This window comes from Channa argus, chromosome 11, assembly GCF_033026475.1.
Source record: "Channa argus isolate prfri chromosome 11, Channa argus male v1.0, whole genome shotgun sequence".
NCBI classification, from domain to species: domain Eukaryota; kingdom Metazoa; phylum Chordata; class Actinopteri; order Anabantiformes; family Channidae; genus Channa; species Channa argus.
Window position 1 is genome coordinate 3,163,280 of NC_090207.1, and position 13,122 is coordinate 3,176,401.

Genomic DNA, 13,122 nt, shown 5'->3' on the forward strand with positions numbered 1-13,122 from the left:
CTTGATTGCCCTCTCCACTGGTTTGTCTCGTTTTTCCAGTTTCCCTGCATTTTGATCCTTTGTTTGCATCGACAGACCTGGGACCTTTTCAGCACTGAACCATAATACTGAATATTTCTCAGACTGCAACTTTCATCAAAAGACCAAAACCAGCAATGAATGTATCTTACTGACAAGTGTATGTATCCAAGGCTCTGTGCCTCCACTTTTATTCAGAAACTATTAAAACACTCTATTGACCCAAACTGGTTCACTGGGTGATGTTTTCTTTCATCACTATGAGCACAGGGATTCTGGTCCTGGTGCCCCAAATACTAATAGAGCTCCAGTTGTGGAATAATCCACTAATAAGTACTAACGAGTAGTTGATTTTGACAAATGCACTCATGAATGGTCTTTTTTCCTTCTCTTCTATCTCCAGCCCCAATGTCGAAAAGCCCTTGCAGTAGCCGGCCAGCCAGCGCCGCTCCATCCCCATCCCTCTCCAGGCGCTCAGATACTCCCCGACCCCTGCCCTCCCCAAACCACACCCTCCAAAGACAGTATAAAGACAGACCCCAGCTTCATGTAAACCACGACCCCTCCTCCTATGACACGGATGGAAACTGCTACACAGAACTGTACCCCACCCCTCAGAGCTATGTGGAGAGGCTGCGGGCAGATGAGTGGTCAGTGGGTGTCAATCCATTGATGGTGGAGGATGGGAACATGTACTTCTCGCCGGTAGTGGAGACGGTCTCGTCTTTCAAACCAAGCAGGTACCAGTCGCTGCTGATGCCCAAGGAGAACAAGCCTCTGGAGGTGGGCATCCTGCGTAGGGTGAAGGAGTTGCTGGCTGAGATCGACCCCAGGACGGCAGCCAAACACATCACCAAGGCTGACTGCATGGTACAGCTGCCTTAATCCATTTTTATTAACAATGGCTGCTAAAAGTATCAAACTCACAAAGTATTTTACTTCTTAGGTTCTTTCATTGTATGCCATCTCCTCCACGGTTCTGATTTGTCGATCACCTCACCTACTAAACATAAACACACGCGCAAAAGTAGACCAAAATCATGTGTTTTTTTTTGTTTGTTTGTTTGTTTAAGGTGGCCAGAATCCTGGAGGTGACTCCGGAGGTGCAGAGCAGGATGGGAGTTAGCTCTGGGATGGAGCTTCTCACGTTGCCACATGGCCAGCGGCTGAGACTGGACCTGCTGGAGAGGTGAGTGAAGATTCAGAAATTTTCCATATCCTCCCTTGTGCAGGAAACTTCTCCAACCCATAGTTTGGTCCTGCTACAGAGCTTATAGAGAGCACACAAGGTTTATTTGAGCTTTTTCACTTTGTTTACTCGTGAAGTTAAAATCTGCAGCTGATGTCATTAATCGGTAACGTTTGTCACTAATTCACTGAGGCAAACAACCGCAATGTCTCCATTTCAGAAAATTCACCTCCTGAAGGAATTTATATAATCTCATCATTGTTCAGGTCTGATTGTTATTGTCAATTAGCATCTCTCCCTTCTGTTCATGTTCCTGCAGGTTTCAAACCATGGCCACCATGTTGGCCGTGGACGTGCTGGGCTGCACAGGGACGAATGAGGAGCGGGCCAGTCTGCTTCATAAAATCATCCAAATCGCTGCTGAGCTCAAGAGCACAATGGGCAACATGTTCGGCTTCGCTGCTGTGATGAGAGCCTTAGAGCTGCCACAGGTACACAAGCCAACACAGAATAATGCTGCCATTTCAGTTTGGGCGATTTTGGCCTTTACTATGATATATGGGGAGAAAGACGGGGGACGAAGAGTAAGACATTACTTTGGAGGCAATCAAGATAAGGGTTATCATAACCACCTCAGTATAACCCTTTCCCCACTGCACATAAATATCAATGAATGCCTCAATGACTCTGCAAACTGACAACTTGACTTTGACCTGACCTGTGAACACGCAGGGCTGTTGGACATTATAAAGTCGCTGTATCTGTAGAACAGTAACAAGTGGCTGTTTTGTGTCATTTTTCTAGGTTCATATTCAAAGGTTTGTATTCAAACAATTAATTACATCACTAGATAAGCATAACATACATAACCTTTTTGGTGATTAAAAAGCAAAAATATATACAAAACTTAAATCTGTGGCATTTGTGGCTTAGGACATTGTCCCTCAACCGCAGTGCCAGTCATTCAATCCCCAGTTCCTTGAGTCTGTATGCTTAAGTGTCCTTGGGCTAGAAACTGAACACCCACTTTCTCATAGTGTATGTGTAACTTGTGAGTCACCAAGTGATGGAATATACAAATGCCCTGATACTTTTCAAGGTCCTGTTTAACTTCAATGTACAATATCAATGTACATACATATTATGTTTATCTCATCAAAGATAAGCTGTGAAACATTGGATGGACATTTTGCATGTCTTTGTGGTTGTTATGCACCTTTTTCTTGACGTATTTTTTTTTTTTGTAGGTGCTTTGCATCTATGTGGACATTTTGAAACCTCTTTGTTTTGCAGTACAGTTACTTTGCAGCTCAGCTCAGATTCAGGGACTCTTGCTCTGTACCTGGTAGATCTGTCTAATACTCTATTAATTGTACTAAAAAGCCTACAAGTTATATTCTTTATGGCAGACACAAGGGTGAGTCAGAGTCAGAGTCCCAGGACGGGGCCCACGCCACCCTGATAACCCCATCACCACACCAGCATCTTAAAAACCACTGCTGCCAGGTTTTAATGTTTAGTTTTTGATTTTTGTCAGGTGGCCCGTCTGGAGCAAACCTGGATGGCGTTACGGCAGCGACACACTGAAGGTGCTATACTATACGAAAAAACTCTGAGGCCATTTATGAAGAGCTTGAATGAAGGGAGAGGTAGGTAGAGAACACATGTTTCATGCAATGAAAAAAACTGATTCCAAACCTTCCTTTAAACAAAAAACACTAAAGCTGTTGGCGTATGTCTCGTAGAAAGCTGTCCACTGTCCAACACAACGTTCCCCCATGTCCTCCCCCTCCTCTCTCTGTTGGAGAAGAGTGTGGCAGTGGGTGAAGGGACAGAGCTGTGGGAGACGATGGAGGTCGGTGTGGATGTGGTCATGTTCCACCTAGGGGCAGCGAGGACTATTGCACAACTGGGGGGGATCTACCGCTCCAACGCTGAAAACAAGCTGCAAGGTAGGAGAGGTCAGAGGAGGACAAATTCAAAACTCCAGATAAACCGTTGGACAGTATATAAAAGATTGTTGATGTTGCAGGTTTCCAAGAGCAGGCTGAAGTCCTGGAGATCTTCCAGACAGACTTCCAGATGAGGCTGCTGTGGGGGAGCAGGGGGGCTGAGGAGAAGCAGACTCTACGTCATGCCAAGTTTGACCAGGTGCTGACCGCCTTGTCCAACAAACTGGAGTCACCTATCCGAACGCACTGACCCCAGGACCTGTTTGTTCTGTAAATGTTCCTGGTCATTGCTCTCAGTGCTTCATAGGACACTCTGTTGGGCAACTGGGGTAAATTAGAGGAGAGAGCGTGATGAGGTTTCAAAAGGACACAAAAAGGCTGAAAACAGACACAAACAGAATAAAGCTAAAATGTGCTGTCTTTGTCAGACAGATGTGCCAGAATGTACCAGACTGAAATGTGAACAGTGAAACGAACCTCTCACCTGACTCTTTGGAGCTTGTTGGGATTCAATTTCCAGTCAAAAACACATAGGTAGAACAAATGTAGGGATTCAAGTTTGTTCTTATTTTATCTTTGAAGCCGGGAGACTGATCTGACTCAGGGCGGAGTGAAAGTGGATGCAGGATGGTGGAAGCACTGGAAGTATGCAAGAGTTAAGTACCCTGAGCCTGGAGAAGGCAAAGCCTCGCAGCTCGTTGTTTGGAGTAAATTTGTGTTGTTTCACACATACACACATACCTGTACTTTCTTATACCAATTTTTGTAAGCACTTGAGTCTTTATTTTAATGTTTAGTTTTCTTTCCAGAGGAATTCCCGTATCCTGCAGTGAACAAAAATCGGTGTAAATATATGTCACTGTTGTGGTTCATAGTTTTTGTGTTTGGCAGAAAAACAAATTTCTGTCACAAATGACCTGAGACCTTGTTTCATGACAGTAGTTATTAAGATGAAGCTGTGCTTCCGTCTGATCAAGTTAATGCATAGAGATGTTTTTATTTGTATGTGTGAAGGCTGGACCTTCCCCCCCTCTATGGGCTGTGTGCTTTATTGTATAAACCAGTAACACAATAATATTGCAGATCTGCCTGCCCAGTTTTTGTATTTTTAAAAAATGTTTTAATCTTTCCATTATTATATTTTGTGTTAGCAGATATTTAATGTAATCTGGGATGAGATCAAAAGTGCTGTAATCGGTACTGGGGTCTAACCTTACTTCAAGTTCTTTGGATTATCACATCTGTCGTTATCACAGTTTTAAACAAGAGGGAAGTTAATGAACTTGGCCTACCCTCACGTGTGCACAGCTACAGATCACGTCCATGACCTGTCATGGTATTAATGCAGAGTATTTATCAGAAAGGTAAAATAAACATGTTTCCCTTAGTGTTGAGTCTGTTTATTGCATAAAACTGCCTTCATACTCTTTTTTTCAGAATCCACTTAAGCATTCAAAATAAACCTTAAGTCCTTATGTAGAGATTACGCCCCACGCCGTGCATTGTGGGAAACGTAGTCCTCTCTGTCATGCTGCACATTTTGGAAAAAAAACACAACAACAAAAAATTGGGAATGAAACTCGAGGTCACAAACTGGCTTATTTTCTTGCTGGATCATGCATATATCTGAAAGGGACCACACATAAAGTATAGCACAAAAACTCTAATACCACATCAGCAGCACCCTCTAGTGTACAGTGAATATGGCATTTTATCATGCTTTAACCTGCTGTACCCTATTTCCACAGGTAGAAACCCACTAAATGCTTTATACTTAAGTATAATTTTAACACACTTACACATTTTTCATTATTATTATGCTTTTGCTGCATTAGGAGAAAATAAGTACTAAAAGTACTTTTTACTCCCCTACCTTGACCTTAATCTTACTGATTATTGTTCACGTTTAAATTTTAAACCATATCATACATTACACGATTTGCTTGTTAGGTGCAACACATTTTTTCAAATTAATTTGTTTATATCTTGTGACCTGTTCTGCTTAAACAGTGTGCGTGATGATTTTGTCTTTCTATGCTTTGGATGTTTTTGAGTTGTTAGTTCCACCACTTGTGCACTGTTCCAATTACCACATGGTTTAATATCAATAATTTAAATATTTATAAAATAATTACTATCTAAATATTACTATCCCAACTATCCCTGCGCTACCCATTAGGATCAGGTGTGTTAAGTCAATCAAAACCTAGAAGATACCAACTCGCTACATCTTCACCCTCTCTATCCTCATGTGAGATGGTATCTTATTTTTTTAACACATTTTTTAACTACTTAACTACTGTAACTACACCTTTCAGTTTTGATGAGATGTTCGTTGTACTTTTACTTACATAATGGACATGAGATTTTTCCATGATTGTTCATTTCTACACAAGATCACAGTTCATTAAAAACACGTTTGTCTGTTTTCTATTTAATTACATAATGTTTCTGTTCTCTTCTACCATACAGCTCTGAGATATATATATATATATATATATGTGTGTGTGTGTGTGTGTGTGTGTGTATGTGTGTATGTATATTGCAGATAGGTCCAGTAAAAGCACATGGATTAAAATTCGTAAAAAGGGGAAAGTATTCATAATTCGAAGTCCACTGAGTTTACACTCCTATCAGTCTAAGGATGACCGATAATATTCCAAAGTGAGAAGTTGAAACCACAGCATTTACATTTACCATTTTTTTAAAGATGCAAAGCTCGTTCACTTTCTTTTTTCAGCACAAAGAATAATCAATTAATCGATATAATTAATAGATATATAATCAATATAATTACTTGCAACTGGCTGCAAGTACTGTTCCAGATGTTGCGTTAACTGCCCGCTGTGGACCGTGATACGCCAACGTGTCCTGTAGAGATTACGCCCCACGCCGTGCATTGTGGGAAACGTAGTCCTCTCTGTCACTGCGTTGCGTGTTTCTGGAAGTAAAAAAAAACTACAAACCGGCCAGTTGTTGGAAGGGGTAGGCGCTGTCGGCTTTTGTGTCTGCCGGTGGGCAGCCAAAATGTGGACCGTCCTGTCTGTGCTGTTTTTATTCGTTTACACCCCGGTTTGTGCCGTTTTTCAGAAACTGTACTGCACCATTTCAGATAGCTGTGAATGTGACTTCTCGCCGAACATCAGAGGTAAGCTAACAGGTCTCTGGCGTGGCTAAGCTAACTGCCAAACACTCGGGTGGTGCTTGCGGTTAGCTCAGCTAGCTAGCCGGTCTAAAAGGTGACAGCTGACCAGTAAATGGCAGCTTAACGTTAAACAAACGTGTTCGTGTCCCCAAAGGTTTAGCTGCCTGATATTGCTCTGTATAATGGTCATCGAGAGCAAGTTAAGACTGCTACGTTACTGCAATGCTAGCTAGCAAAACAGGAAGTCTGCTGTTACTCTGACGTTTTAAAATTAAAAATACTGTTTAGAAAGATTGGAGCAAATTATTCCTTGGCCAAGTCAGAAGTCTGTTGGGAAAATGCCTTCATATGTAGATTGTATAAAATATATGGTTACATAACTTAATATGAAAATTGGTATTAGCTAGTTATATGTTACTGTTAATGCTAGTTAGCAAAACATAAAGTCCTTTCTGCTGTGGACGTAAAAATTACTGTAGTAAGTAACAGTTTCTCATTTGTGAAGCCTGTTTTCAACATATGCAACATATTTATGATATTGTCATTGTGGGATGTGCCAACTCTTCATTACTTTAATAGAAATGATTATTATTATCTGAGTTAAATTTAGTTAGCTATTAGATTGGGTTTTCAGATTTCCGTCAAACTGATTCCACAAGTCCTGAGAGAACCAGTCACACTACAACAATCTCTGCGAAATTGCTCTGTTTTTAAAGGCTTTCGTTGACATTTGACCAAATCTAAAGATTTGATTTACTTTTATTTGTAATGGTGGGTATAAAGGGGACCCCACCCATTAAGCATTGCACCAACTGACAGAACAAAAGTATCAAATGCCAACATATCCTAATTTTTGAGAGGGCATAAGCTGGTATAACAATTAGAAAGCTCAAGTATTTATTAAAATGTTAGATTATTACCAATATTTCTTCCTCATGTCAAGAGTCTAAAATCACCACATTTGTGACAGGGGTCTCATTGTGGTTTGGTTTCAGTGCCAGGCCCCAAATGTGCGGGGGTTAGTGCTTTTTCCCTTTGTTTGTGTGGCTTCTTTAGTTATTTGAAGTGTTTTGCTAAAGACAAACGAAAGCAGTTTGAAGATTCATTAGTCGGCTTATTAGACTGGAAGCTAACACAGATATTTGTATCGTCTGATAACCAGACTTGGAGTGGGACCTCTACAAAAACGTCTACGGACAACATCTGGCCCAGGACATCGTGTCAGAGGAGGTGGCGAGGTTCCTTCAGAATAAAAGCCCCGACCGTCCCCTCGTGTTATCCTTCCATGGCTCCTCTGGGACAGGAAAGACATTGGTCAGCTCCATGCTGGGAAATCACCTGTACGGCTCAGCCATGAGCAGCCCATACGTCCACCAGTTTGTCCCCACGCTGCACTTCCCCTTACCTCACCGGGTCAATAAGTACAAGGTAAGTTAGGAATCACTGTGTCACAGTTAAGTCCTGATTTAATCCCTTCTTGCAGGCATAAAGAGTAACATAAGGTAAGATGTAGGACTTGCTCAGGTTTTTTTAAATGCCCAACGACACTAACATGTAGTTAACTACAGAATAAAGAAGTTGCAGCTTTTGAAGAGGTTTGCTCCTTTGTTCTGCAGGAGGAGTTGAAGGGCTGGGTGCAGGGTAACCTGACTGAGTGTGCTCGTTCAGTTTTCATTTTTGATGAGATGGAGAAGATGCCACCAGGCCTCGTCGACGTCCTGGAGCCCTTCCTCGGCCCCTCGCATGTTGTGTTTGGTACCAATTACCGGAAAGCCATCTATGTCTTCATCAGGTGAATGTAGTTATGGACACACACAAGCACACACCCTGTGAGGCATGACAACATGGACAATGAAAGGTTCTGCAGCTGCTGGTAGATTTCAAAATGTCACCATCCATCCTCAGTTCTGGGAGTTATTGTATAGAAACAATGTTCTGCTGGAAAACCTTGGGTCCTACCATTCATATGGATGTTACTTTGACAAGTAACACACACCTAAATATTGTTGCTAACCCAGTACATACACCCCTTCATGGATCTGGTATTTCCTGACGACAGTGGGCTCATTCAGCAGGACTCGTACCCTGCCAATGCAAAAATTGTTCACTATTGGGTTGAGGAACACAACAAGTTTGAGGTGTCGATTCTCCAGATCTCACTTCAATCGAGCATCTGTGGGATGTGCTGGAAAAACAAGTTTGATCCCTGGAGGATTTGTGAAGCCTGTTTTCAAAATATGCAGTATTTTTATGAGGTTGTCATTGCAGAATGTGACAACAACTGTACCAATTTTTGATTATTTCTGTAGAAATTATCTGGTGTAACGTTTAGTTAGCAATGAAGCTTGTTTGTAGATTTCAGTCAAACTGATTCTAAAAGTCCTGAGAGAACCAGTCAGACGACAACAATCAGCTGAATCAGTTTTAAAGGCTTTCGTTGACATTTGAGAAAATTTAGATTTACTGACGACTTGCTGCCAGCTACCACAGCGTATCTGCAGTGGTGCCTCGATGGGTCAGGGCTGTTTTAAGGGCAAATTGAGGACCTACTCGATATAGGTGGTCATAATCTCTCAACAGCTATTTGAATTATTTATGTCATAGCTGCAACAGTGTTTTCTGACTTTCAGGCAGGGGTAACATTTCTTGATCAAAAACATGTATTTACAAATCGAACAAAACCATTTTGCATCATTTCCATCGACTCCGTTAGGTCTTTTAACACTCTAAACATGTTTTGGATGTTTTTCTCTGCAGCAGCACAGGAGAGGAGGTGATAAACAAAGTGGCTCTGGAGAATCGTCAGGCCGGACGAGACCGAGAGGAAATAAAGTTGTCCGAGCTTCAGGAGGCTATTGCACAGACAGCTTACAACAACAGCACAAGTACGTGTCCTGTAGTTACCTGTGTATGAGCCAACCAGGGTTTCCTCTGTGTTGTGCTGTGTATTTTAAGGGTATTTGGATTAGGAAGTACTGATGATGTCATTAATGATATCATATGCTTTGATGGTTGCGTTTTCAGTTTACCTGTTAAGTTTGTTGTCCAGTTGTCAAGGAAACGCATAGCAATGGTTTTGTAGTTCAGTGAAGCTCAGCTAATGAAACGAACAGACTCCACAAGGGAGACGGTAGCTGGAGCGAAGGAACTGACTACAAGATAGTGGGGACCACAACAAGGTAGAAGTGAAAGGTTCAGTGAGCAGCTGTGGACGCACACGGGTTCTTACCGAGTTCTGCGGGTTTAGCCGTAATTTGAGAAGCTCGTTTGCTGAAACTGTTTGTGATGGTGTTTCTGAGATCACTGTTCGTAAACTCGTGTTGTACAATTAGTTGAGAACCAAATGCAATAAATGTTCAATGTTCGTCATACAACAACCTCCGCAGTGAAGTAATTGTTGGACCATCAGACACGAGTAAGATGTGTGCAACATGTCTACAACATGTGTGCAATCTTCAGCGATTAAATGCTAAATATAACTGATGCATGCAGCTTAACTTTTTTTTTAGAAATTACCAGTAAACCTTTGACATTAATTCTATTTTATATACACATAAGAGAAAACACTTACCATAGACGTCTGAATGGCATTGGTGCTTTCTGTTTTAGGATTGACTCGAGGTAGAGTTCAATTATTTAAATCCACTATTTGATATTTCTGTAATGATTGGAACTCAATCATTAATTTAATGTTAATATTGCATCGATGTGATATCTTTAGACTTTGGACTGTTTGGTTGAACAGAAACATTTACTGACGTTGTCTTGGGCAACATTTAGTTATGTTGTCATTTGTTGCACAAGCTCACGAGCAGGTGTGAAATGGTTCAGAACAACAAAATTTCCATGGTTTTGTCAATTCATGTTACACTTAACGCATCAACGCATAAGTTTCTATCTTTTATTCAGGAGATGATAAGAGGGGGAGAAGTCTCCCCCTGAGCTAAAACAGCTACGTGTCAGTTAATCAGACAGCTAATTATAATGATAACAAACTGTACAGTCTCAGTTACTGTCACATTACTGAACCTGAACACTCTCTCCTCTTACTCCAGGTGGCTTTTTCCAGTCTAGGCTCATCCAGCAGAAGCTCATCACCTGCTTTGTTCCGTTCCTGCCCCTCAGCCGACGCCACATTGAGCGCTGCGTTCGCTCGCAGCTCTGCCAGCAGGGCAGCTGCGGCCGCAGTGACGTGGTGGAGGCAGTAGGAGGCAACATGATCTACACTCCTGTCCCGGGTCAGTACTTCTCCACTACCGGCTGTAAAGCTGTCCCGGCCAAAATCAACTTCTTCCTGTGAGCAGTGGAGGGAGAACAGTCTGTTGGTTTTGAAGGTCTACAAAGGGAATCTCCTTCGGAGGTGAGTCAGGGCAAAGAAACTCTGAATCACGTGGAGGCCAGAGGTCAGATCAGCATCTCTGGAGCACACAGGGATTCAGAGTAAAGGACGACTCCTGCACTTGAAATCAAGGGGAATCGAACTCATATCCTTCTGAAATCAAAGCAGATTTCTGCTGTGGGTTCTGAGTTTCCTCAAAGGCAACGCTGGGGCAGTTGCTACGCCTGCGTCTGTGATTTAGTTGCTTGAATTTTATTCAGCGTCGAAACCAGAAGTCACACCTCGCTCTACCTCAAACGCAGCTCTACTTTTAATTTATGAACATTAACTTGGAACAGTAGGCTTTCACATTTCAAAGCCTGCAGCTGGAGGTTATTGTTTTCTTAGTTGGTTTTAAGTTCATTATTTATCCAGTCTTAATTTGTTTTAACTATTCACAGCAGAAACCTTCCCAGTCTGCCTATAGTTGTCCACTGTTGTCGCTGTCTGGAGCAGCATAAATATACATAAAATATTTACGGTTGAGAGAATTAGAGGATCTGATCTGACACTGATCTAAGTGTTGTATGGCTTCTCTAAAATGTCAAAAAAGTTTTTGATTTTAGCTGAAGTACAACCCTCAATGTTGTCCATAATTGACAGGTATCAGAACACGGTGCATCACAGCGTGCGTGCGTACGGGGCTGTGTTGACCTACATACTGTATGTATTGCTATGGTGGATTGATGCATTTTTGGCTTTATTTATTTAATAAGGGGGCACCATCCCACAATACCAGAATAACAAATGTATGGCTTTTACTTAACTCTTTGGAGATGTCAGATCACTGTTCAGGGAGGTTTGGGCATCATGTTGCCAAATTTACCCAGTATAATTTTAAATTACACATTAATTGTGGAATATGATAATACAGCCCTCAATTTATCATTTCAATCAAAGCCCTGCGGCTAAATGCACCTAAATCATTTTATTTACCGACTGAAGTTTTATTTCAAATATCACAAACATTGTACACTAACAATTTTTTCCTGGCATAATGCTGCCTGAGCAAGTTTGATTTGTTTTGGTTGCACATTTCCATTTCTGCCATGAGGTGGCAGTAAAGACCTGATTTTTACCTAAAGGTAAAGGTGAAAGAGAGTTCACCTGCAACTCAGTGCATTCAATTCAGTTGAACTCATAATGAGCTCTGTACAAAACGTTTGTTTCTAGTTTTTTTTTACTGTAAAATGTTTAGCATGTGTTTAAACCCAGTCAACGTGCACTTTATGTTCATGGAGGATAAAATGGACCTAATGAGGAGGAAGAGTCCGTTTGACTCTTTCTCTTTGTCGTTTTCAGTGCAAAGTGTGATGCATCTGCCAAAATGAAGCCTTTAATTATGAAATGTTACAATGAGTTTGAATTGTTTACAAACGATTAATAACTGTAAATCATTAATTACTTGACGTTGTATCAAATGATGGCTGTATGGAAAAACTGCAGCAGCAAGTCGGGCAATTAAAATGCAAATAAAAAAAAAAAATCAAGCTTAATTGAATTTACAAGTGCAGTACATGAAGATGAATTTGTCATTGGAGCAAAGACACATGAACGCAGTAACTGACTGAATATTGACACATTATGCAGAGACAATTATCAGAATGTTCTAACGTACAGCAAATTCTCTGCGTTCAGTTTGTGCTGTCAAAGGAGCGAAGCAGTGCACAGAAGATTTATTTAATTTCTAAATGAAACCATCAGTTTTTAGATTGATTTTTTTTTTCCCTCCCCTCCTTCCAGACAGCTATTGGTTTCAGATCATTTCTATATAAATGATGGAGCAGAGACTGTCTGTTGCGTGTCGCTGTTGGCGACAGAAAAGGCTGATAAACCTCCACCAGACTTTTATTCAGACATCAGTCATTTTTTTGCATCTAGATTTCAGTACCTCAGAGGCCCAGTGTTTTACATGTATAGTGAGTGTTAGACTTTTGCCACGATAAGTTATTGCCGTCATCATTTAGAAACGCTGTTCTATCAAAAATGGCCGTTATTTTCGTGACTTTGTGAAGGATTGCGGCATCTCATCCGTCAAAGTTTACACTTTGAGCTGCTGAAGTGCCTGGATGTCAGCGGCTGAAAGCAGCCTGGTACTACAGTGTAATACACAGAAAAACTGTTGTCCTGTGCACTTTGAGACAGCCAGTGACTACTTACTGCAAAGGAGTCTACGCTTTGACTTCTACAGTACTATAACATCACACTCACTTTGAAAACAGGGTACCAGTACATTTATTTAGGTCCTGTTTTGAAGGATTGTGGTATTTCCATTTTATCTTACTTCTACTCCAACTCCACTAGAATGATTTCACTCCAGTAAAAGTACCTTTTTCTTCCACCCCAGGTTGCTGAGAGGTCTTCACCCTTAGTGTGGTTAAATACTACTCATTATCTTTGCAATCATTTCCTATGGAAAATCTGCTGAACTGACCAGCAC

At 41.3% G+C, this 13,122-nt stretch overlaps 2 protein-coding genes across 5 annotated transcripts in view; both read left to right on the forward strand.

Moving 5' to 3' along the window:
* Window positions 1-3,969, forward strand: part of sh2d3cb (SH2 domain containing 3Cb) — a 54,762-nt gene extending 50,793 nt beyond the window's left edge. For all 3 annotated transcript variants that reach the window (XM_067520953.1, XM_067520954.1, XM_067520955.1), the window contains 6 exons: window positions 422-888; window positions 1,092-1,207; window positions 1,527-1,698; window positions 2,745-2,856; window positions 2,953-3,159; window positions 3,240-3,969. In XM_067520953.1, the coding sequence (XP_067377054.1) occupies window positions 422-888; window positions 1,092-1,207; window positions 1,527-1,698; window positions 2,745-2,856; window positions 2,953-3,159; window positions 3,240-3,409 (1,244 nt within the window). In that variant the 3' untranslated portion in view covers window positions 3,410-3,969. The remainder of the gene's footprint in view (window positions 1-421; window positions 889-1,091; window positions 1,208-1,526; window positions 1,699-2,744; window positions 2,857-2,952; window positions 3,160-3,239) is intronic.
* Window positions 3,970-6,092: 2,123 nt separating this feature from the next.
* tor2a (torsin family 2, member A) lies at window positions 6,093-12,168 on the forward strand. Of its 2 annotated transcripts, none has more exons than XM_067520963.1 (5): window positions 6,093-6,307; window positions 7,467-7,732; window positions 7,921-8,096; window positions 9,065-9,189; window positions 10,360-12,168. In XM_067520963.1, exons 1-5 carry the CDS (start codon window positions 6,187-6,189, stop codon window positions 10,602-10,604), a joined length of 933 nt encoding a protein of 310 aa, XP_067377064.1. In that variant the 5' UTR covers window positions 6,093-6,186; the 3' UTR covers window positions 10,605-12,168. The 2 variants fall into 2 exon arrangements, with proteins under 2 accessions (XP_067377064.1, XP_067377063.1); XM_067520962.1 differs by having other exon boundaries at window positions 6,097-6,307; window positions 9,062-9,189.
* The last annotated feature ends 954 nt before the right edge of the window (window positions 12,169-13,122 follow it).